This window comes from Corvus moneduloides, chromosome 6 (assembly GCF_009650955.1).
Source record: "Corvus moneduloides isolate bCorMon1 chromosome 6, bCorMon1.pri, whole genome shotgun sequence".
Taxonomy (NCBI): domain Eukaryota; kingdom Metazoa; phylum Chordata; class Aves; order Passeriformes; family Corvidae; genus Corvus; species Corvus moneduloides.
In genome coordinates this window covers 23,074,760-23,096,426 of record NC_045481.1, presented here as the reverse complement: position 1 = coordinate 23,096,426, position 21,667 = coordinate 23,074,760, and the positions used below count along the sequence as shown (strand labels likewise).

At 45.7% G+C, this 21,667-nt stretch overlaps 1 protein-coding gene across 2 annotated transcripts in view; it reads left to right on the top strand.

Moving 5' to 3' along the window:
* IFT43 (intraflagellar transport 43) overlaps window positions 1–21,394 on the top strand; it is a 44,279-nt gene extending 22,885 nt beyond the window's left edge. For both annotated transcript variants that reach the window (XM_032112936.1, XM_032112935.1), the window contains 6 exons: window positions 5,328–5,360; window positions 5,819–5,865; window positions 17,748–17,820; window positions 19,206–19,281; window positions 19,626–19,688; window positions 20,462–21,394. In XM_032112936.1, the coding sequence (XP_031968827.1) occupies window positions 5,328–5,360; window positions 5,819–5,865; window positions 17,748–17,820; window positions 19,206–19,281; window positions 19,626–19,688; window positions 20,462–20,572 (403 nt within the window). In that variant the 3' untranslated portion in view covers window positions 20,573–21,394. The remainder of the gene's footprint in view (window positions 1–5,327; window positions 5,361–5,818; window positions 5,866–17,747; window positions 17,821–19,205; window positions 19,282–19,625; window positions 19,689–20,461) is intronic.
* Window positions 21,395–21,667: the final 273 nt, after the last annotated feature.

Genomic DNA, 21,667 nt, shown 5'->3' with positions numbered 1-21,667 from the left:
TTTTGTAAAGGAAAACCTGGCTTTTCCATGCTGCCACAGGCCAGGAAGAGAAGGTGGAAACTTAAACCAACAGATTAGAGCCCCAGGGAAGGTGCAATGGAATAGCTGAGAAGAAGCCTTGTGGTGCTTTCCAGCACGGGCAGCAGTTATAATTTACAGCCAGCCTTGGTGAATGTGTCCTTTCCTGTGCCACAGCAAACAAGCAGTGACTGAGACCCACACTTGGAGAGCCCGGAGAACTATCAGTTAGCACTTGTGTGTCATATTGGATGTGTAACTTAGTTGTGCCTTAGGCTATTGAACAAGCTGCAACTCCTAGCTCACCGCCCACTCACTGTGGTGATGGGCACCTAAGGAACACTTGAGCAAGAGAGTACAGCGTCTTTTAAAATCTTTTTTTCCCCCTCCTCCCTCAGGCCTAGACCTGAATTACAGTCTTTGCCCGAGAGGCAAAAGGCCTCGTGCTTCCCTGTGGGCTGAGCCAAGCCTTCGGTGTTGAGGTGGGTTGTGGTTTTGTATGGAAGCACTGAGGCAGAAGGCGGGCCGCTGACTTGCTTCCTGCGCATCCAGCCCGTCTCTGCCCGCCCTTTGATTGCCCTGCTGTCTCCAAACAAAATGTATCTCTGATCATCACGACCTTCTCCTTTTTTCCACGTTTCATTCTTTCAGCAAAAGGGCAGCTTGGAGCGGCTTTCTGGTTCCACGCGATTCGTAGAAGTGGTTGAGGCATGCCAAGAAATAGGCCAACACACAAGGGCAGATGAACTTCTTCCCCCGCTGCCCTGTCAAATGAAATCAGCCCTCGGTCGGGACTGGCGGCGGGTGCCGGACAGCCCGCGGGCGGCGGTGGCGGCGGTGCCCGCTCGCGGCGGCTCGCAGGCCAGCCCGGGCTCGCAGGCCCTCGCTGTGCCCGGCAGGGGGCGGCCGCGGCCCGGCAATGCTGCGGCTGTGGCGGCGGCCCGGGCAGCGCGGCTCGGAGCGGCCCCGGCCCCGCGGCCTCGGGCGGAGCGAGGCGGGCACTGCCGGGCCGGCGAGCGGGCTGCTCGCGCTCCCAGCCCTCTCTCCTCCTCCGCCGCGCCATACCGGGCTTTCCCGTCCGGCCGCCTCCGTATGCATTTTAGCAAGCTGCTGTAATTCCTCCCCTTTTCCTTAGCTGTGCTGCCTGCCCCCACACCTCCCCAGGCCGCATGAGAACCTCCGATCCTGCACAGTGAACCCCTTGGAGCCTGGCTGTGGCGCGGTGCAGGACGCAAGTGTGTCTGGAGCTCTCAAGAGCTGTGGACATTAAAAGATTTCAAGGACATTTCTTCCCATTCATACCAGTTATGTCCTCTGCTAAAATAGGTTAACGGTGTCTAATTAACCACTGCACATTGTCATGCTGCATAAAGATAGCATCCTGGCTGTTCTCTGAGCCCTGCCACTTTATCTCCATTTAGATCTCCGTGGTAGTCCATTAAATGAGAAAGAAACAGTTTAACAGAGATGATGTCTACATTGGAACTGCCTTTCACCCTTCAGCACAGAAGTTGCAGTCAGCTCAGCTGTACATTAGGGGGGTGTGTGGGAGTAAAGTCTCGGGTTTGAGGTTTAACCCCTTCTCATTAATGTGGACGAAGGATTCCTCCTGGGCAGAACTGAGCAAAGACAACACTCAAGAACGAGATCAGATCCATATCCTCTGCCCCAAGGCAGAACTAGGAGAGAAACAGGTATTCTGTACTAGGAGTTACATACCATGGGGTTACACAAGGACTGTCAGGGTCTTTCACCCAGTTTCACAGCTATTCAACACTCTGAAACAGAGAGGGAGGGGTAAGCAGCTGGCCAAAACCAGAGGGAATATTCTGGGATTATGGTTATGTTTGGGAGTGCTGATGGCCTCTCAGGGGAAGGGAGTTTTAAGGGAACTGTCCAGGCAATGGAGTGAGTGCATGTTCTTTACCCCTGCAGATGCAATGGACTTGGGAGCATAAGTGAAAAAAACAGATGTATCCCTGTCTCACAAAAACGGGGAGTGGCTGGTGTATAATACAGCAGACTGAATGTATTTCTGAGCACTGCTTCTGGGATTGTATTGTTTTGTTTGTCTTTACTCGAGTGACTGTATCTGTAGTTCATATTCAATTGCTCATTTTGTAGGTCCTTGTTGCTGCCCTCCCTGGGCTGTGCCTGCTGCTGCAGCAGACAAAGCAGGGCAGTGCACTTCGTGTTGGTGAGAACATGAGAAAAGAGTAGGAAAGCTGTGTATGGCTTGAGTTTAGCCGGGTTTGTTCCATGTGTGCTTTCACTCACCACTAGAAAGCTCACAAGATGATTGAAGAGGGTGCTGTGTACCCAGACCTGCTATTCCTGAAGGAGGAAATGTTGGTCTCAATGTGTTGCAATTGGCATTGGTAAGATGAGACTATTCTTAGGAAGGGGTACTCCACAATCCTTAAAACAATGTAATATCTTCATAAAGAAATCCTGTGAGGCTTTCCATAGTACTTGGAGGGCAAAGAGACAAGCAGGTGATTGGTTCTGCAGGAATACTGTCCCCATGTGTAGCTTAGCCCTCGGCTAAGTTTATGGAATGGACAGAACTGAAGGTGGGGCACCTTTTGAAGATCTATTAATGATTTCTCTTGCTGCCTTGAAGGTTTTTAACCTTAGGACACAAGACAAAGCTTGTCTTTCCTCTCAGAGTAACTTTGTTATGTAGATTTAAGTAATGTGATTTCGCCAAAAAAGCAAAAGACTAGTTAAACAAAAAATGTTTTGTGATTTTTTTTCCTCAATCTGAAACAAGAGCCAAAAAAGTAATTTGGCACAAACAAAATGAAAGGAAGCCTTATAAAAAAATAGAGGAAATAGTGGGTTGCCTGGTATCTTCTTTGCTCAGTCATTAAGGCCATGGAGAGTGTAAAACATACAATTCCTTACTGTGCTACAGAAGGTTCATACTATATTTTTGGGATTGGTTTCTACATGTGACTTATCAGCTGGCTTGAAATGCTAGTTTCATCAAATAATGTTATACCAAATCAAATATTAACAAACATATCTGGTACAGGTGACTGGAAGCAGATGTCTCTCCTAAACAGAAGAGCAGTCATTTCTAGCTCCTGCTCCAGTGCTGTCGATACATAAATGCTCTGCATAAACCACAGTACTGTCAGTGTGACAGACTTGCCTCACCCAGTGCCACCATTGGGATCTGTGGCACAGGGACTGAGGTGTTTTCCTGAGGGTGCTGACCATGGGCCTGCAACTTGCCCTGGAAAGAGGAAGGAACAGTCTTGTTTGACAGGAGAGTTCTAACACCTGGGCTCTGGGATTAAAGGGGCTGGTACTATTCCCCCCTTCCTGCTGATGAGTTTGTTCCCCAAATTACTATTTTTTCCAATATATAGTGTAGCTGTTTCATAATGAGGTATTTGCTTATTGTCCTGAATAAATCCTTTCCTAACAACAAGGGAAAGTTGAGAAAGCTTAAGTCTCAGAACATAAGCAAAGCAGTCTCTGCCTCTAGGACTAACATGACTGCCTTCCCTGTGGGCCACCTGGGTATCAGTCATGACAGGGAGCTTAGGAAGAAGAAACAGAATTTGCTTACAGGGATAGTAGGAGTGACCTTTTCTCCTGGGAAATATAAACATGTGGAGTGTTTTATTCCTGCCTGGAGACAGGAGAAAAGATGTAAGGAGTGTGAATACTGAGCAAGAGAATGTTACTTGGGGTTGGACAATCATCAGGAGTAACAGGATCACGCCAAGAAGATGTTAAATTGAACCCCCAGGAAATCATCTCACTGTGCAAGGCTGTGCAACACCATCATTTGGGATGTTTCAGCCGGAGAGGGCAAAGCTATGTGGGAACCAGTTCTGTGAAAGCATAAAGGAGGAATAAAATAGGAGAAATCTTGCATCATCTTTCTACCTCTATCTTCTCAGAGTCTAAATGCCACTGAGCGCTGGTGGAGGGTTCTCTGAAGCCATCTATGTCTTTCTCCATACTATCAGGAGGTTCACAAAAAGTGTTTTGTACTACCACTGGGGAGAAGGATGGAGCTGGACAGTTCATCCTCACTGGAAGAGCTCTTTCCTAAACTCCCCAGTTCTGTTGCATTTCTGCTCAGATGCAGATGTCACCACACAGCTGCAACTCTGATTATAGCAGTTTTATTACTGGGCTCAGATCACTGATTCAGTGTAATCTTTAGCTTCTCACATTCTGCAAGCTCCAGAGAGAGCAGTAGAGACAAATGACTTCCTTCTCCTTGTACCTCTTCTCCATATAGCTAGACATCCTCTGTGCCCTGCTCCTTGCTCTTAGAAGAATAGATTATTCACAGGAGAGCTAGATGAAGACTGTAACTTGCTAGAACAGAGAGCAGATGAGGAGACACCTGTGCCATGTCACAAAGTGCTTTGAAAAGAGCAGTGCAAGGCAGGGCAACTTTTCTTACATCTTGGTGTGTCCTGGGACAGTCCATGTGATAAGGGAGAGCCCCATGTATTCTTTGTCATGGCACCCTGACCTCAGGGGAGAGGAGAATATTTATTCCCAACACACAGACATAAAACTTCACTCCGCAAAATGGCCAAAGCAATCAGCGAGTGATGGAGTATCTGCTAAAAAGAAACCTGGCATTTAATTAACTTTTCAAAGTGCTGGTTCAGCAACCTCCATGTTTTACATTTTGAATATTGAAGAAGCATCCCTAATCGGGACTGAATTAGTTCTGGGGTTGCCGGGGTGGAGAGCAAGGGAGCTGCCATTTGCCAGTGCCTCCCCACCATGTTATTATTATGAACTCCTTTTAACTTGGCCAGATCAATCCTGATATTCTGCAGCGACTGCATGTCTGACCTGAGCTTGGCCAGCTCAGGTGGGACTCCTAACCTGAAAGGCAACCAGACAGTCTTTATGCACAACCAGGGGGAGGAAGAACCTGTTGACCTCACAGGAGTAGGTAGACAAGGTATAGCACCTTCTTCGTTCCTTAATGTGCCAACCTCTCTGCTCAGGTATGGCCAGCTTTACCTGCAGCTGATGGCAAAGGGGATAAAAAAGTATCTGAGAAACTAAAAAAACAGGGAATATGGTTCTTGCCATATCTGGGCATGGCTGTCTTTTGGAACCAAGTGGTTTTGTTTCAGTCTGTCGCACTCAGGGACTTTTTGATACACTGGCTTAATAGTCACTCAGAACTCTTTAAGGTGTGATGTGTTCTATCAGACCTGGTGCAGGAACTGTTTTACACAATAACAATTATATAGGGAAAGGTAAAGTTCTTAATTTTCTCTAGCCTTTCCTAAATATAAGTCTTCCTTGTCTTGCAGGTTAGGAAGAAAGCATGCAGAAGAAGTAGAAGAGTAAGTTCCCATTGTTACTGAGATTTCTTCCATAACTTTTACATCTGATCTGATCATCTGACCAGCACACCAAGATCTGAAAGTTGGGAAGGATGCAGAGCCTTTCAGGAATTCATGTCATGTGTCCTGGGATGGGGCAGGGCTGGTCAGTCTATAGTTCCCTGGATACGGAGTAGATGATGGCTCTGTCACTCCCATAAAATAGAAAGAAGGAAAATGAGAAAGCAACTGCTTTCCTCCCAGACCCACCCCAGGCCCTACTGTCTGCAGCCTAGGGGTTTGTCTTGATGAGATTTCTGCTGAGCTCAGCAATGAGGGGTATGGAAGATCAGTCTGCAGGCTAAGCATACTTGGGAACTCTCTCCTTGACAGGCTATGAAGCTTATGGGGAGGAAGGGGGCACAACAAGATGTTTTTCTGGGCTTGAAATTGAAATTCTTTCTTGTGCTTTGCTGCAGCCATCGTCTCAGACAGCAGACCGTGGAGGCATCAGATGATGGAGGAGGTAAGGTATCACCTACTTGACTGCAAGAAGTGCCTTCATGCATGTCTGGGGGCTCTCCAGTGAGCAGAGGCATCTTGTAAGAAATTGCAAGGAAATGAACCACTCTGGGGGTAAGCAAATGTGGGAGTTGCTTAGGTCTCCCCAGATGAATGAGAGAGAGAGAGAGAGTAAAGGAGATGGAGAGGGAGGATGAAGAAATGAACCTGTAGTCTAACTCTGGTTCTTCATGAACACAGAATTATAGAGGACCCTTGGCAAGCAGGAAAGTGCTGAGGACACACTTTTCTCTGGAATTACTTCCATGGAGAATCGTGGACTGGGGCAAAATGAGAGCTAAAAGCATAAAAAAAGGTTAAGAGTGGGGAAAGAAGTCCCTGCTCTCCCCTGGTTTAGGTGATAGTATGCTCTGCTTAAAGCATCTGTTATCTTTTATGGCAATATCCTTGTTCCCAACAAGACAAGCACCACTCTCCTGGGGTCTTTGTCGTGGTTGAATTCTTAATTTAAAAAATCTGCTTGCCCTAACCCAGGATCATAGATCATAAGCTAAACATAAGCACTGGTGTCCCATCTCATCCGTGTACAGGCTGCTATGAAATCTACTGGACTCCTGACTTAGCACTAGTTTTCTTTACAGTGTATATTACCAGCTCTTCTAGGACTGGATGAGTCAAGAGAAATCTCAGGAAAAATCCACAGTGTGAATTTCAAGACAAGCTCTAGACAACGGTAGGGAGCATAGAAATTCATTAAAGCCTCTAGGAGGTACCTCAGTTTTCAAGGACTAAGAATTTTATACAGTGTATAAAAAGTTGCACCTGTAAAATATCACCAAGCATCAGAAGAATTATCTGGAGTCACAAAGGATCAGACATTAGTGTGGCTAATGAGATTAAATGAAGACTTATTTGGGTCTTCCAGACTGATAAAGCATTGCAACATATGACTGCCAGAAGTGGCACCTTTATAGCATTGGCATCTTCAGAACAGACTAAATTTTCCCCCTGGGAAGTTTCTTGGGCTTCTTAAATTTCAGTGTATGTCACTGAGGCTGGTAGTCTGTTCTGAACAGCTCTGACTGTTTGCATACATGCTGTCCTTTTTGTTGAACCTTGGTCATGTACTTGGAGTATGACTGTCTTTGCTAACCAGGCATAAAAATGCTTGCCACATGTTTGTTTGTAGCATGTGACTTTCAGCACTTCAAGACCTTGGGTAATAAACATAGCATAGAATTGATACAGAGCGTGGTATGAAGACATTTTGAATCCTAATACACTTCACTTATTTATGTGTGCCTAACCTAGGCACAGATTAGCAGTTGAATTTGGATTGTTTGCAAACTGGAGTTTGGCTTCGGATTAAATCTACGCATTAGAAGAAGGATCCTGCAAATCTGATACGGTTCCTACCCAAGCAGTTGCTGGTGCAAATATGCTGGGTTGTGGGTCTAATTTGCATATAGAAAATCTCAAAATGGATGGTGCATTGCATGGTTGTGGTCCTATTTTGACAGGGAGATTAAGAAAACTATTCTGGGAGAGGAGTTTTCCATGTGGGCTCAGCAATTGCAGTGAAGAAAAGTGACATATAAACAAACTCCAGAACTTGAATAAAGTTACTTTTTTGAATAAGCAGAGAGATACAAGTAAGTGCCTAGTGTAGAAGGCAGGGAGTAGCATGCAGCGGCTGTGGCTGGGCAGTAAATTGAGCTGTAGCAGCCTCGCCTTTGCATAGAACTGCACTTGAGTTTGTGTCCTTAACTGTAACCGTATAGCTCAGATTCTAAACATACAAAAATCAAGACATTGGTGTATGGATCCCCAAGGATGGGTCACGGTTATTTTGTGCTGCATAATGTGTTAGCTTGTACACCTTAATATGAACAGGCGCGGTTGCATAACGATTGCTGCTGTCAACCAATACATTTGGATCGCCTTCCTTTAACCTATTAGAAAGCTGAGCTGTACCATTCCATTAACATTGTTCGTCCCCCATCCAACCTTTTCATTAGAAGAATGAAGGACAAAACTATATGCCCTTAAAAAGGTGTTCCTGTGAATTTGGAATGTGCTCAGTTGTGATCTTTTATACATTACTTACATCCAGAGACTCCGAGTTTGGAGTCCATTTGAGAATGTGTTAAAAAAGTATAGGGCCTGTAGAGAACCCAGTTCAGCATGTGGAGAATAGAGGGAAGTTTGTACAGCCAAGTGGAGGCTTTTGGGCTTGATATGCCTTGTAGCTTCAGAAATAAAAGTGGAAATCTTTCACTGCTCCTGGCGTGTGTATGCAATAGCATCTGATTCCTTATCTCTGTGGGAATTTGGGAGAGAAGGACAGAAACTTCTTAGGCTGTGTGAAACGACTGAAACGGTATGGGAGATGGTAAGTGGGTGGACCAGATAGGGACATGGATGGAATGGTCTGCAGTTTCAGTATTTTGTTACAGTTGCACAGGGAAACCCAGAAGGTGGAAGTCATCCATACTGCACAATATAATATCCTTGAGATGCCAGCAGTGAAGAACTTTGGCTCAGATCATGCTCAGAATTCATTTTCTCCATTTCATATTTCTCTGGAGTCCAGGACAAGACAGCCCCTTTAAGAGGTTGCCAGTATTGAGTTATAGGAAAGCAAAGACTTGTGTTTGGCTAAAAGCACCATTTGCCCCTGTAAAACTCCAAGCTGGGAAGACAGTTTTGAAAAAGTGCAGTGTCTCTTCAAAAGTAGCTCTGGAGCATCTGGTTGATGCCTACAGCACCCACTGTGATCTTAGTCCCCACCCTCCTGAACACATGCTGGTACTCGTGAGTACTCGGGCACAGCAAATGGGTAACACCTTTGTTAGTGGGTATGTGCCCACTGGACCTTGGCATGGGGGACCAGGTCCTCTGCATGGTGAGAAACCTGCTTTTGCAGGATTTAAAGCATCACACTTGAGGAATAATAAACCTTCACAAGCAACACAAAAGTGCTTAATTCCTAAAGGACAGGCCTAGTTAAGTCACTTTTGGCCAGGGGCAATTGGGGGCTTAATGCTTTGTATGTAGCAATTTGTGCAATCTGAGAGAGAGGAGTTTAAGGGTAATTGCTCAATTTTCTGTCCATGTCAATGGGGAAAATGAGCAGCAGGGACTGAGCTCTGTATGGCAGGGAAACTGCATGAGATAGGAGATGTGAGATTCTCAGTGGAATTTAAAAGGTGCTATCTGCAGAGCACTGCTTCCTTTTCTGTAGCAGCCAGGAGCTTCTGCCACGTGCAGACTATCCTTTGTCATGAGGTGGAAGGGAAGATGGGACAACCAAGCTGAAGTTGATGGGCTTTCCCTTCCCTTTGCTCCTTTCTCCAGCAGGGCACAGAGGGCTTTGCTCTGCTTGTATGTCTCTGGCACAGAGCTAGATAGGGCTGTTTCCTGTCGGGATGAGAAATGCTAACATTCCTCCCCCACCTCAGCAATCTGATTTGTCCTTTGGCTAGAAGTTTCTTTGTTGTTACTTTCTTGTCCACCAGTTCTGCACTGCTGCATTGCATTCCCCCGATGTCTTTCTCCTCACTACTTTGCCCTTGGATTTTTCTCCTCAGCACTTTATGGGAACTTATTAGCTAAGGTTGTAATCCCTCTCCCAGCTATTCCCACATAGACTATTGCCCCGTCATCAGAAGTCCCTTTCTGCTTTCTCTCTGTTACCCTTGGGATGCATAGCTCCTAGGGCTTTTCTTGGAAGACTGGGATGTGATGTGTGATTTTCTGTCTGCAGGAACAACAGCTTGTTATTTTAAAGCAGATAGTGTGTGTGAATGAGACAGCTGATTGAAATGAAAGCCTGACTGTGCTACCCAGACAACCCAAACCTGACCTGCAGGTGAGGAAAGCTGCCAGGAGACGGTTACTAGATCTGTGCCCTCAAGGCAAAACCCCTTTCTGCCTGCTGGGAAGCCTTCTCAAGGAAGCAGAGTGGATGATTAGACCTCTCTATGCAATGTCAAACATCTAGTAGGACTTCTTACCCTTCTGGCATGTGCCAGCAGCTCCTTTGCATTTGAGCAGGATGAGAGACCAGACTCTGAACAACAGAGGAGGAAGTGGGAAGATGCCATGGTCCCCAATCCTTCTGGGCAGTGATACCTATCTGTCAGGTGGGAGGTCTGTCATTCACAGCCATAAAATATCCAACACCTCTTGAGCTGCATGTGAATACGCACCAGTGATGGTATTGCTCCAAACAGAGCTGAGAATAGAGCACAGTGAGGGTTATTGTTTGCTCTATCATTCCTGCTCAATTTTGCCAGTTGCTTCCCTGGTAAGCTGCCATTTTTACAGAGCACTCCAAGTGCTGGTGGATTCCAGAGGCCATGAGCTGCAAGGATAGCTGCAGTGGGTAAGAGGGGCAGAATGAGGGTAATGGGAGGGCAGAATTTGCAGGAACAGTCAGGGATATGGCCAGTGGGTACTTCATAGGCTCAGAAGGCAGCGTTGGAGTGATCTGGGGAGAGCTGAATGGATGAAAAGTTCTGAGCATTAGTGAAATGGAGACAGAGTGAAAGACATAGTGTTTTGGAAGTGGTATGAATGGGCTGAATAGAAGGTTTTGGGGTAGAGAGTGTCAGTGGTTGTTGGGTGTCTGGGATTCTCCATTGTGACTTTGTGTGTGGCTCTGTCAGCACACCACAGTCCTCCCCTTTGCTGCTCCCCCAGTGCACTACCCTGAGTCTCTGTGCAAGGTCACTGAAGGGCAGACTCAGCCCAGCCTGATGGTTTCCACTGAACTGTTGGTCCAGGCCAGTTTGAACTCCTCCAGTAACGCTGGCATTGTGATCTAGAGCCTCTGGTGCTGGAGGAAAGCTCTCTCTTGAGAGCCACAGTGGGCAGGGGAGAGAAGAGAGTATGTCCCAAGAGATTGTCTGAAGTTCTGTTTGAAGCAGCAGACCACTGGCCGAGGGACAGTGGGCTCCTTAATTATAAGGAAGCACATACAGCTTGTTGGGGACTGAAAATGACACTGTGGGGAAACATCTGCTGCTGCTAAATTCTGCGATATGGTTGATACACAGTCATATTGGGTCTGTGATTGCTGAGTCCATAAATGTAGTTGACGGACTAGGTTTACCTAAAATACCCTTTAAGAAAAAGCTCTTGAAAGATGATTACAGAATTGAGACACCATCATTTAAAACTGCCTGAGGCAAACTCCTTTGAAAATTGCAGCAGTGGAGGGACAGAGAGAGAACCGCGTAGCCCTTGATTGTAGTGTCGTTCCCTCAGGACCCGTCCCCCCTCCTCCTCAGTTTCTCATCTCATATGAGAGAGAGCAGCAGTAAGATTCCTCATCTGTCTTATGAAAATCCGATTCTGAGTGGCTCTGATCAAACCCAGCTGGCTGTCAGCAGTGGTGGCCTTGTGTGGAGGGAGGGAGGCTTCTGAGGAGTCACTGGATGTGGAAGTGTCATGGGTGCTGCCGATCAAAGAGGCATTTTTTAATAAATATATATAAGAAAAAATAAAAAACCTAAGGATTTAGCATAAAAGAAATGTAGTTTGTCTTGTTTTTCCAGCATAACATGAAGAGGATGAAATAGAATCAGGCACGCCTGCTCCTGAACATACTTCCACAGGAGCATCCTGAGAAGCTGTTTTCCCTGCCCCAGTAATGCTCTAATGCAAAGTCCCTCATCTCCAGCGTTGTTGAAGAGGGTTTTGTGTTTCTGAGTTCACCACACCCTCTCCTGAGAGGACATGAGAAGGACACCTCATGCCTTCTCATCTGCTGCCCCACTACCTTCTGAGTATGTTTTAGCAGGGGAATACTGCAAAGGAACAGGGAACAGTCTTTAAAAAGAGGAAGACACATGTTACTGGAAAGGAGGGCAGGCATAGCACTCTGTCAGGGGGCTGTTGGTAAGACTAGGAGCTGTGTTACCACTCTAAATGCTGATAACCTCAGGAGCATGGTGGACTCCAGGTCTTGGGCGTGGCCTCCAGTCTCTCCCGTCTTCTGCTGATGATGAACAAACCTATGCATTAAGAGATTCCTCACCTTAAAAGCCATCAGTGTCTGCTCCTACTTCTTGCATAAGTACAAGCCATGCACTACTGCTTGTGAAGCCCTGCACTGAGCCCAGTGACTCATCTGACAGGGCTGTTCTGTGCCTCTTCTCCCACTTCGAATGACTGAAACTGGGCAGAGCCTTTGTGTCAGCAGCAGCCTTGGGAAGCAGCAGACATGCCTGATGCCTGTCCCCTGCAAGCTGTCAGGTGCAGAAGAAGCCATGCCACACCAAGTAGTCTGTGAAAGCACGACACTATTGAAGCAAGTAGAATGTCTCCCAGACCACCTGACCCTCCAGCCAGTCATCCGTCTAGCTGAGATGCAATATTATGCAAGGCAAATGCATAACCTTTTAAGGCAAAGCTGTAGGGTCAGTACTGAATCTGCTGTATGACCTTCCCTAGATCCTGTGATTCCTCTGGCACCCGCTCACAGGGTGACTTTTCCCATCAGCTTGGCCAGGTTGTGCTGTTACTATTCTCTTCTCAGAAGGGTACTTTGGGACATGGGACACTCAGCTTATCTTCTGCTTATCTCAGCTGTTGAGACAGTGCCCTGGTAGCTGTAGTACTGCCTGCTTTTCACTCTGCTGCTTTCATCTCCCTGCTGGCTGATCAGGCAGGTACGCTGCTCCATGTTGGCCTACTAGTAGGGCAATTTCAGTCAGGGAAAGACATCCCTGTGAAATTAATGTCCAAGCATCCAAAGAAGCGTTCTTTATTGTCTCCATTTGCCTGCTGCTCTCCTGAGAAAGCTTCCAAGAGGCTTCAAGCTTGTTTGTGTGCTCAGCAGAAGCTGTCTGTGTCCCTTGTTCTTTATGGTTTTTTGAAGATTTTTTTTTTGCCTGTTGCTTTCCACTTTTTTATTTTCTTTTTTTTTCTTCTTTTTTTTTAATTCTCCATTTTTCCACTTAGAGAGAAAAATTATTTATTGCATTGAGATGTGCTAATTAAAGCCATTTTCTGGTATTTGGTTACTGAAGTGTTTGATGTCTCTCTGACAAGACCATGAAATGCACAGTGTGTCCACAGGGACAGAATTTGCTGAACACGGTGCTTTGTAAATGAGGGGACACAGTGTCGCAGCAGCTCATGAATATGAAACGCCCATGATGCTACCTCAGTGGACTTGGGAACACAGATGAATCCTGTCATGTGCTAAATGAGACCAATTTCTTTCACTTAACTTCATCTTCAATCAGACCTTCCATTTGCCTGTTTAAAATTCCCCAAACGTGATGCAGAAGGTAACAGCATTCAGTAAAACAAAGTTTTGCAGCAGCAGAGATATTGTAATTATTTCAGTTTTACATTTTATGAGCAAGCAACATAAAATTAGTTTCATTTTTATACCTGTTTGGTGGTAAGAGACTGTCAGCTCCAGAAGCCACTACCCTCTTTGTGTTCTCTGGATATGGTGGTGTGTGCACAGGGAGGGCAGCACAGTCCCCACAAGAGTGTCCATTCTGAACTGGCCTTTGAAATACTGAGCCAGTTGGGGAAAATGGATCAGACTATGTGAGATGGAGTCTTCTTTGTTTATGGGTGCCAGGATGTGGGCTCAGGGTACTCTTAAAGCAGCTTAGGGAGTAAGCAGCAACCACACTCCAACTAACTGCAGGCCTGAACTGGAACGTGGTTTCTAGATCCAGCTTTGCCAGTAATTTATTGTCTGTCCCTGGAAGAGATTCTGTCTGTCCCTTTTTATGTGCCATCTTGTATCTAGCAGACAGCTTAGTTCTTTGGGGCAAGGATCAGATCTTACTGTGAGTTTACAGGATTTTAAGAGACCCAGACTGCAGGTATTGCTACTAAACCAAAAATCAGCTCTGCTTGGTAGGGGAGGTGCAATTTACCAATTTTCAGGAGCAGCTGGGTATTAGATTGGTACAGGTTCTTCCACCTCCTGCTCATTGTTTTCTGTGGTTGTCTTCTTTGCCTGTCAGTAAGTTACTTGCTAAGAAGTCAAAAAGGTGATGGTTAGTACATGTACTTTAATATGAGCACATAAAGCCCTCCTTTCTGTATGACTTGAAAAGCTGCTGTTCCTTTCTTATTGTTTGACTGTCTGCATGTAGCATGGGTTGCCTTCACTCTTTCCCCTTCATCTTCTCCTCCTCCCATTCACACACTTCTGTCTTATGTCATTGGTGCCTTGCCATAACTTAGTCACGAAGCTCTTTTTGTGTAAGACCTAGCTAAGTTCAGCTATTGAAATAAAATATTATTCTTAATTATATGCTGGGGCTTAAATGTTCTGGGACAATCAGTTTTGTGCAGTGACTTAACTCCTCAGTTAAGCAACATTTGGTGCTGGTGTCTCCTGCCCTACCATAATTTCCATACGAGTACACTCATTTTGGTTTTATTGTTTGTTCACTTGTTCATAATAATCTGGGAGGTGGAGGGGAGTTTGCATTTGTCATCTAGCATTTGGTGCCCACTCATCTTTGCACAGGTCGTTTGTTCACTTCATTGTTCACTACATTACAGTGACTTGGTATCTGTGAAGGTGTGTTCTTTAGTGCAGTCATTTCTGAGGTTTTTCTACATGGGCATGAGAGCCTGGCCAGTAAAGTATGTGTCAAGGTTCTGCATCAAAAACACGGGTTTATGGAAAATGATCTGAAGCCCCCACACTATGAACAGGAGAGGCAAAATGTGGGTAACAGAGCAAAGCACACAGGGTGGGGGGTTTGTCATACAACTTTGTTGTTGGGAAAAGATGCAATGTGAGATTGGGAGGACATTCACACACATTATTCCTGTGAACATTTCTGCATCTACTAATGTTACATGTAAAGCCTCCCTGCAGCTAGTGGGAATATTAAAAGTAGAGCATATGCCCACTCTCCTGCAGCATAATAGCCCGTGTTGTGCTCTTCTCTCTGCAGCAGACACTGCGCTGCAGCTTAGCTATGTTACCAGAGCTTATAGGAAAAAAAGATGTGAGTCTCAAGAAGAGCAACAAAACAATTATTTGGCTGGAGAATGAGGGGGTAACGTTGAGCCCTTGGTGATAAGTCAAAACTGAGACACTTTGTACAAACTGTGTACAAACTGTACAAACTGTACAGAGAGAGAAGGGAGAGGGATTGTGCAAAAGTGGCACTATGGGACTTGGCAGAGGGAAGAGGTAATTATGAGTAACAAGTGAAATAAAGACCCAAATATTTCAGGAATTATTTGCCCCTGATAGCAGTTAGCCCAAGGACCTGATATTTTCTTAAAATTTCTGTACTGTTTCCTGTCAGTCTCACAGTCCTAAAGGGCACTGCCTCTGCCTAGAAATGGGCAAGGCATCCACACTTTGCAGTGAGAACAAGCATGCACTGGCCTTTGTTGGAGGGGCTAGCAGGAGCCCCCAGAGCTTTTCCAGCTCTTCTGTCTGAAATATTTTCAAAGTGTCTATAAAATATTGGAGCCTTGAATTTCTTTTGGAAAGAATTTCCAAGTGATCGCCTGAATTTTGCTAATACAGAGTGGAGGTCATGCTCTGCAAGGGGTTTAGAAATCTCTCCATGGAATTCAATGGCAATGAGATAAAATCAGCACTGAAGAACCCAGGAGTCTTTGTGAACCTGCAAAATGGAAGGGACATCACTGATCAGGGCTCAAAGTTTACAACTTTTTCTAGTGTAAAAATAGATCAACAGAAACAAAAGAGAACTGGGAAGAGGAGACTCCTGAAATAGCTGCCAAAATGAGCACTGAGTGAAGAAATTCAGTTTTCTGCATACACCTTTTACATTTCTGCTGTCAAAGATGGATAAGGATCTGACCTTCTCCTGCTCCGTGGGTGAAGACAGCTCTGTTCCCACGTAGTTTTTAATTAACTTGTGTTTGCTGAGAAACGTTCATCGTCTCATCCTAAAAAGGATACATTAGCTCAGGAGAGGTTAAATGGTTCTCATTTCCATGCTCATTTTGCTGGACTTAATGGGGCTCCTCTGCACAGGGCTTCATTCCCCGCTTTGGACCAGTCTCACCAGTTGGTTCCCTCCTTGGTCCGTGTTGCTTATATACAGGGATTTTCTCACACATTATCCTTGAGCAGACTTTACCAGCTGCCTACACGTTGCTCTGTCTGTCCCCTTTGCTTTTGTCCCCTAAATTTTGCTACAAGTTTTACCAAGAGCTGGGAGCCTCTGCAGGGAAAAGCCAGCAGGATAGCAGCTTCTACCAGCTATTGTCCTCACAAGCAGAGGTGGGGAGATCTGCCCCAAATTCCCAGCGATGCACAGGTGAGACATGTGCCTCCTCTGTCTTAGGGGCAGCCTAGGGGCTGTTGCTGCAGTTTCCCTTTCAAAAGTCTTTGGGAAGTTTGCTGCAGTTGGAAAGCCTCTTCGCAGGCACCTGCTCCTTGGGCGGCTGGGGAGCTAGAAAGCACAGCTCTGCTGAGGCCGGCCAAGCTGTCACTCCTTTTGCCGTGGCCAGGCGCTCGTGACAGCCCCTGTCCCGCTCAGCCTTCCGCCAGGCAACCAATTAGCGAGAAATCCCACTGTGTGGCCAGCTCCGGACGGCCACCGCGCCAGGGCCCGGCTGACCCGTGCCCTGCTGCAGCTGGGCCAGGGCCATCTCCTGGCCAGCGAGCGGGGGCACCGGCGGACGTGCAGCAGGGGAGGGCAGCTGAGAACCTGCGCAGCTCTGACAGGTGGCTGGACAAGGGGCTTCTCGGGAAGGCCCCGCTCAGAGCCCTCGGCACCATAGGTGGGAACGTCTCTCCAGCTTCTGAATATTCATCTCAGCCTGGGCTGCAAAACGGGGCAAAGCCAGGCTCAGCTGCCTGCTGCCATCCAGGAGTAGCGTTGCTGCACTGCTGGCAGAGCTGGGAGCAGACTGCTCATTCCAGTGCTGAAGGGGCCAACTTTGCCTGCACACTGGGCAAGCGAAACCTTTGCCCTAAGCCAAACCAGCTTCTCCATGGTCTGAGGGCTTGGGGTCTCTGGAGAGCCTTGGTGGTCTTGAGTCTTTAAAGGAGCTCTGTATTGCTGTACTCTGTTCTTGCTTTGTGCCTCCAGTTACTTTGCCTTCTCTTTCTCCTTTTTTTGCACTAACTTTTTGCAGTGCTTTGTCAAATGACAAACTGTGCAATACTTTCAGAGCCTTGCTTCTTTAGCAGGATGCAAAGTACACTCAGTTCTTCCTTCTGTTCTAAATTCTTTGGTTTCTAGCATCCTTTTTAGTTGGAGTAGGCATAGTCGTTGTGCTGGGAATACCCAGTGACCTTCAGCCATTCCAGGATGACACTGGAAATCAGGAAAAGGTTTGTGACAATACAACTAGATGTGTTCCCAAGTGTTTGTATCTGCTAGACCACCAGCACTTCCTTCCTGAGGAAGGTCACAGGCCTCTGCACAGCCTGAGACCCCAACAGCAGCTTCTTCAATATGTAGTTTTATGTGTATTCTCTCAGTTTCTGCCCCACGTTTCATTTTTAACAGAGTCTAGGTGACTGGTGTCTGAATAAATGATAACACATAACAAGCAAATTCTTACCAGTTGATGATGGCAATGTAGGCAGCAAGGTTTAGTACATCTGGCTTCTTTCGCTTCAGGGTTGTGTTCAGATGCATAGTCCATGGCCTATAGAGCCCTACCTGGATTAATCTGCTCCTCTTGCAAGATTTCTTGTGACCCCAGACTTCAAAGTTTTATTGCCTTGTTTTAATATTAAACAATGTATTTTAAATTATTTCTAAATAACCCTTTTGTGTTTTCCTCTAATAAGAAACAGGGAGCTTTGTATCTGTGAAGCAAGAGAACCTTTGTCTTCAGTGAGAGGAGAGCACAACACTCCCCACTTACTGCTGCTGCTTTCTCTTGTTGCAGACATTCCCATAATCCCTGACTTGGAGGATGTCCAGGAGGAAGATCTGGCCATGCAAGTGGCAGCTCCCCCCAGGTAAGAGCACTGCCAGGTGCCCTCGAGGCTCTCATCAGCAGTGCAAACTGGCTAGTGAAATTAAACCCATCTTACTCATGCTCTTTGGATGTCAGCAGCAGTGCCGTGCAGCAGGATTTGATGCTGTGTTTTGGACAGTAGGGCTCCAAGCGGAACAGTGCAAACTGCTTGTTTCCTATTACATGGAGAAAGCAATTACTGCATATTCTCTCTATATAAAAAACCTACATTAGAATAATGTATTTGATGTTGCAAAATTAAACTCTCAGAAGTAGGGAATTTCTTGATTTAAGGTTGCCTGCATAACTCAAACGTCTCCAATACACATGCATTATCACACACACTTTGATTATGATGGTCATAGGCTGCTTTGCCCTCCATAGGATATCCTTCTTACTCAAGTACGTAGTTAATTTGCAAAGTACCATCCTGTTGTTTGAAGGTGCTACCACAGTAGCCTTGGAGTCAGCTCAAGGGAGACCAGAAGGTTTTAAGAAATGAAAGTTTTTGGGGTTTTGTCTTAAACATACCAGGAAAGTCTTCTCTCCTCTATTGGGCCTATTGCCAAGGTCACAGACTGACCCTTATTTGGAAGGGTGGGATATCTTACTCCTGGCCCAGATGCCTCTCTCACAAGTGTGGAGTAGTTACTGTTAACAAAATACAGCTGTTAACAAAAATAATTGACACTTTATAGTAGTAAATTTAAAATTACTGTGTCTCTCACTGGAGTTCATTTCTTTTTGTCCTTTTTTTTTTTTAATCATGCGATCTGTATTCATAGTTTTCCTGCAGTAGAAAAGACAAGTGATTTTCATGGACAAGCACAAGCAAATGCAATTAATAGAGGTCTTTTCTATAGTGTTGCATCACCTGTGAAAGCGAGTGTGGTACAACAGTGTTATCACCCCACTACACCATGTTTTTCTTGGAAGGCTACATTTTAAAAAGTCATATTTGATAGTTCTGTTACAGCTCAGACTTGAAAATCCCAAAATCTCTACTATTCTGTAGCTTGTATGGTGTTGCTCTCAGAGGCTCCTTTGCTAAGGCACTGGGGCTGTTTGAATGCTCACTACGGTCTTCTTTTCTTTCTAGCCCTTGCAGCTAGTCTACAGATCTTCTTTTGGCATGCTGGTTTCTCTGAGGGAGTCCATGGTTGTTCCACATCCTATTTTTATGCATGTGCACAACCTGGTACATAGATTTGTCAGTGACTGTTCATTTGCTGACTGAACTGTGCTTCTGTCTGGGTACATCCATCCCAAGGGTCTGCATGGGGGATGTGGACACTCAAGGCACCAGACTACTGTTCATGCCACCCTTCTCCTCACATGCGCTTCCACACTGACACAGGCTTGTTCTCTGACCCTTTCTGGCTGCAGTGTGCAGGTGAACCGTGTGCTGACCTACCATGACCTGGACAAAGATCTAATGAAATATGCTGCCTTCCAGACTCTGGTAAGTGGATGTTGCTATGGGCTGGCCAATGTGAGTCCCTCTCCTTCCGGGCTCATGTCATCCTCCACAGTGATACTCAGCTGCACAAAATACACAGACTAATCATCCAAAGAACTTGCAGTCTCCGTGTAAGTCTGTTCCTCTCTGCAGCATGGCTTTTGTACTTGTTTGTGCCTGTAAATAATGTGGATATGGTATCTGTTGCTCAGGTGAGGTTCTTGGAGTTGTCCTGAACAAAGTGACCCTTATGAGACAAATGTGGTGACATCTAACAAATGTATCTGGTGAAATAATCATGTCCGTTTTCTCAGTGTCTGTAAGATTGTGACTCTCTATGTTCATAGGATGGGGAGGTAGACCTGAAGCTCCTCACCAAAGTTTTGGCTCCAGAGCATGAACTACGAGAGGTGAGTCTTTGTTTTGTGGAAACACCAAGGTAAAAGCTTCTTGTGTGTCTCAGACTGTACTAGGAAAGGAAGCCATGTCAGTGGGGTGGAGAAGAGATGTGAGGAGGAGCTGGTCCAAGCTGTTGGAGGTTTGATTTCCCCAGCAGATGATTTTTAAGATAGATAGTGCTTTCTTGATGTCAGTTTATGGCATCGCTATGATTGGCCCCCTTCAGTATGAAGGAGCTAGTCAGGAAAATGTAAAGGGCCTAGTACTGTCAGAGATACCTGTGCTTTGTTTTGTCCTTCGGTAGCCACCATGAGCTACAGGTGGTTCTACAGAAAAGTACAGAGGGACAAAGGCAGAAAGCATTTGGGGTTTGGGCAGGGGGTTTTTAAAGCAGGACAGAACAACCTCAATACAACTGAGCTCAGGACTTGCAACAGAGGATTTCTGCAGCTTTGAACTGCACATGCTTCAGTAGAAGTGCAGAAGAGTGGAAGGGCTCCTTTCTACGCCCTGCCTGGGAGTATCTAATATTAACAATTATATTAACAATTAATGTCCTTTTTGGAGTTTTGGAACATGAATAATTTTGTCAGTGTTTTAAAATTGGAGCAGGGATTCACATTTCATTCTGGCTAGTATTACTGTTCTAGCCTGCTGAATCTGAGACTTCCCTGGTCAGGGCAGTTGCCTTTTGGTTTCTCTCTTTGCTGTTCTGGCATTGTTCAGAGAACTTTGGGTGACACCAGTAACATGTCAGCATGTTTGTCTTTTTTCCTCTTGGTAGGATGATGCCAGCTGGGATTGGGACCATCTCTTCACAGAGGTGTCCTCAGAACTAGTGACTGAGTGGGACGTGGGACAGTCGGAGAGGGAGGACCACCTCAGTCTCCCGTAGAGCTCTGACACACCAGACGTCTCATACATCCATCCCCTGTAAATAGTTAAGCACTTTAATTTTCTATTCACTTGTTTGTATTTGAGAATTTATTTCAGACATGAAAATAAATAGGACCTTGCTTCATAGAAAAATTGTCCTGGGAGAAGTTTTGGTTATTTTTTAATAAGAACTTTTGTTCTCATAAGAAATTAAGAATTCTAAACACAGTAAAATATTTACTTACAAACAGTCATTGCACCTCAATAGCACCTCTACAGATAACTGCAATGGTCAGTCTTTCCTCTGTGGGAATGCAGCCTGTCTAGAGTGGACCATCATACAATGGAGTGTGGTTTGCACTGATGGCTGTCAGAGAAGCTTAGGCTGATACGACTTGTTTTCATAGGACATCCAGGTTACCATCTTCCTCACAACAGACACCTCAAGTTGTCAGGATACCTGATTTACATTTCATCCAGCAGCCTCCAGCCTTTCCTTGTTAGCTTAACCTCTCTCTTGCAACATTACCTCTGTATTGACTCAGGAAGCAGCATCACCTATTAAACTGCCACTTCTTACAGCACCTATTTATACCTTGAGGTCTCCCAGCTAAATTCTGACCAGGCATAACCTCACTTAGCTTTTGCAATCACATGAAACCACAGCCCGAATGGAGATCGCTTCAGGCAATAGGTAGTTTGCAAGGAAAATGTTTATTCCATGTGTGTGAAAGAATGGAACCTGATGCTCTCAGACAAGGTAACTCCCTGGTGGGTGTCTCCTTGGAACCAAATAACTCACTCTCATTGTCATCTAAAGAAAAACTCATTTAGCTGTTAATACCTTGTCCCTGTAGAACCGTGGTCATTATTTGCGGGAAACAGTAACATTACTTCTAAACCAATGTCCTTCAAAGCCTTGTCCTGTTGGAGAATCTTGCTATGTTTTTCTGGGGAGTGCAGGTGCTGGGAGGAAGCTTGCTGTGCTGCTTTTCTTTGCTTGTTTGGTCGGTCTAATAGAGTACTGCATTCCCACTTTTGTGACCGCAGGACAGGTCAAATAACTCACTGTGAATTCAGTACTCTGCAGAATTTTAGATGAGAGTTGGTATGC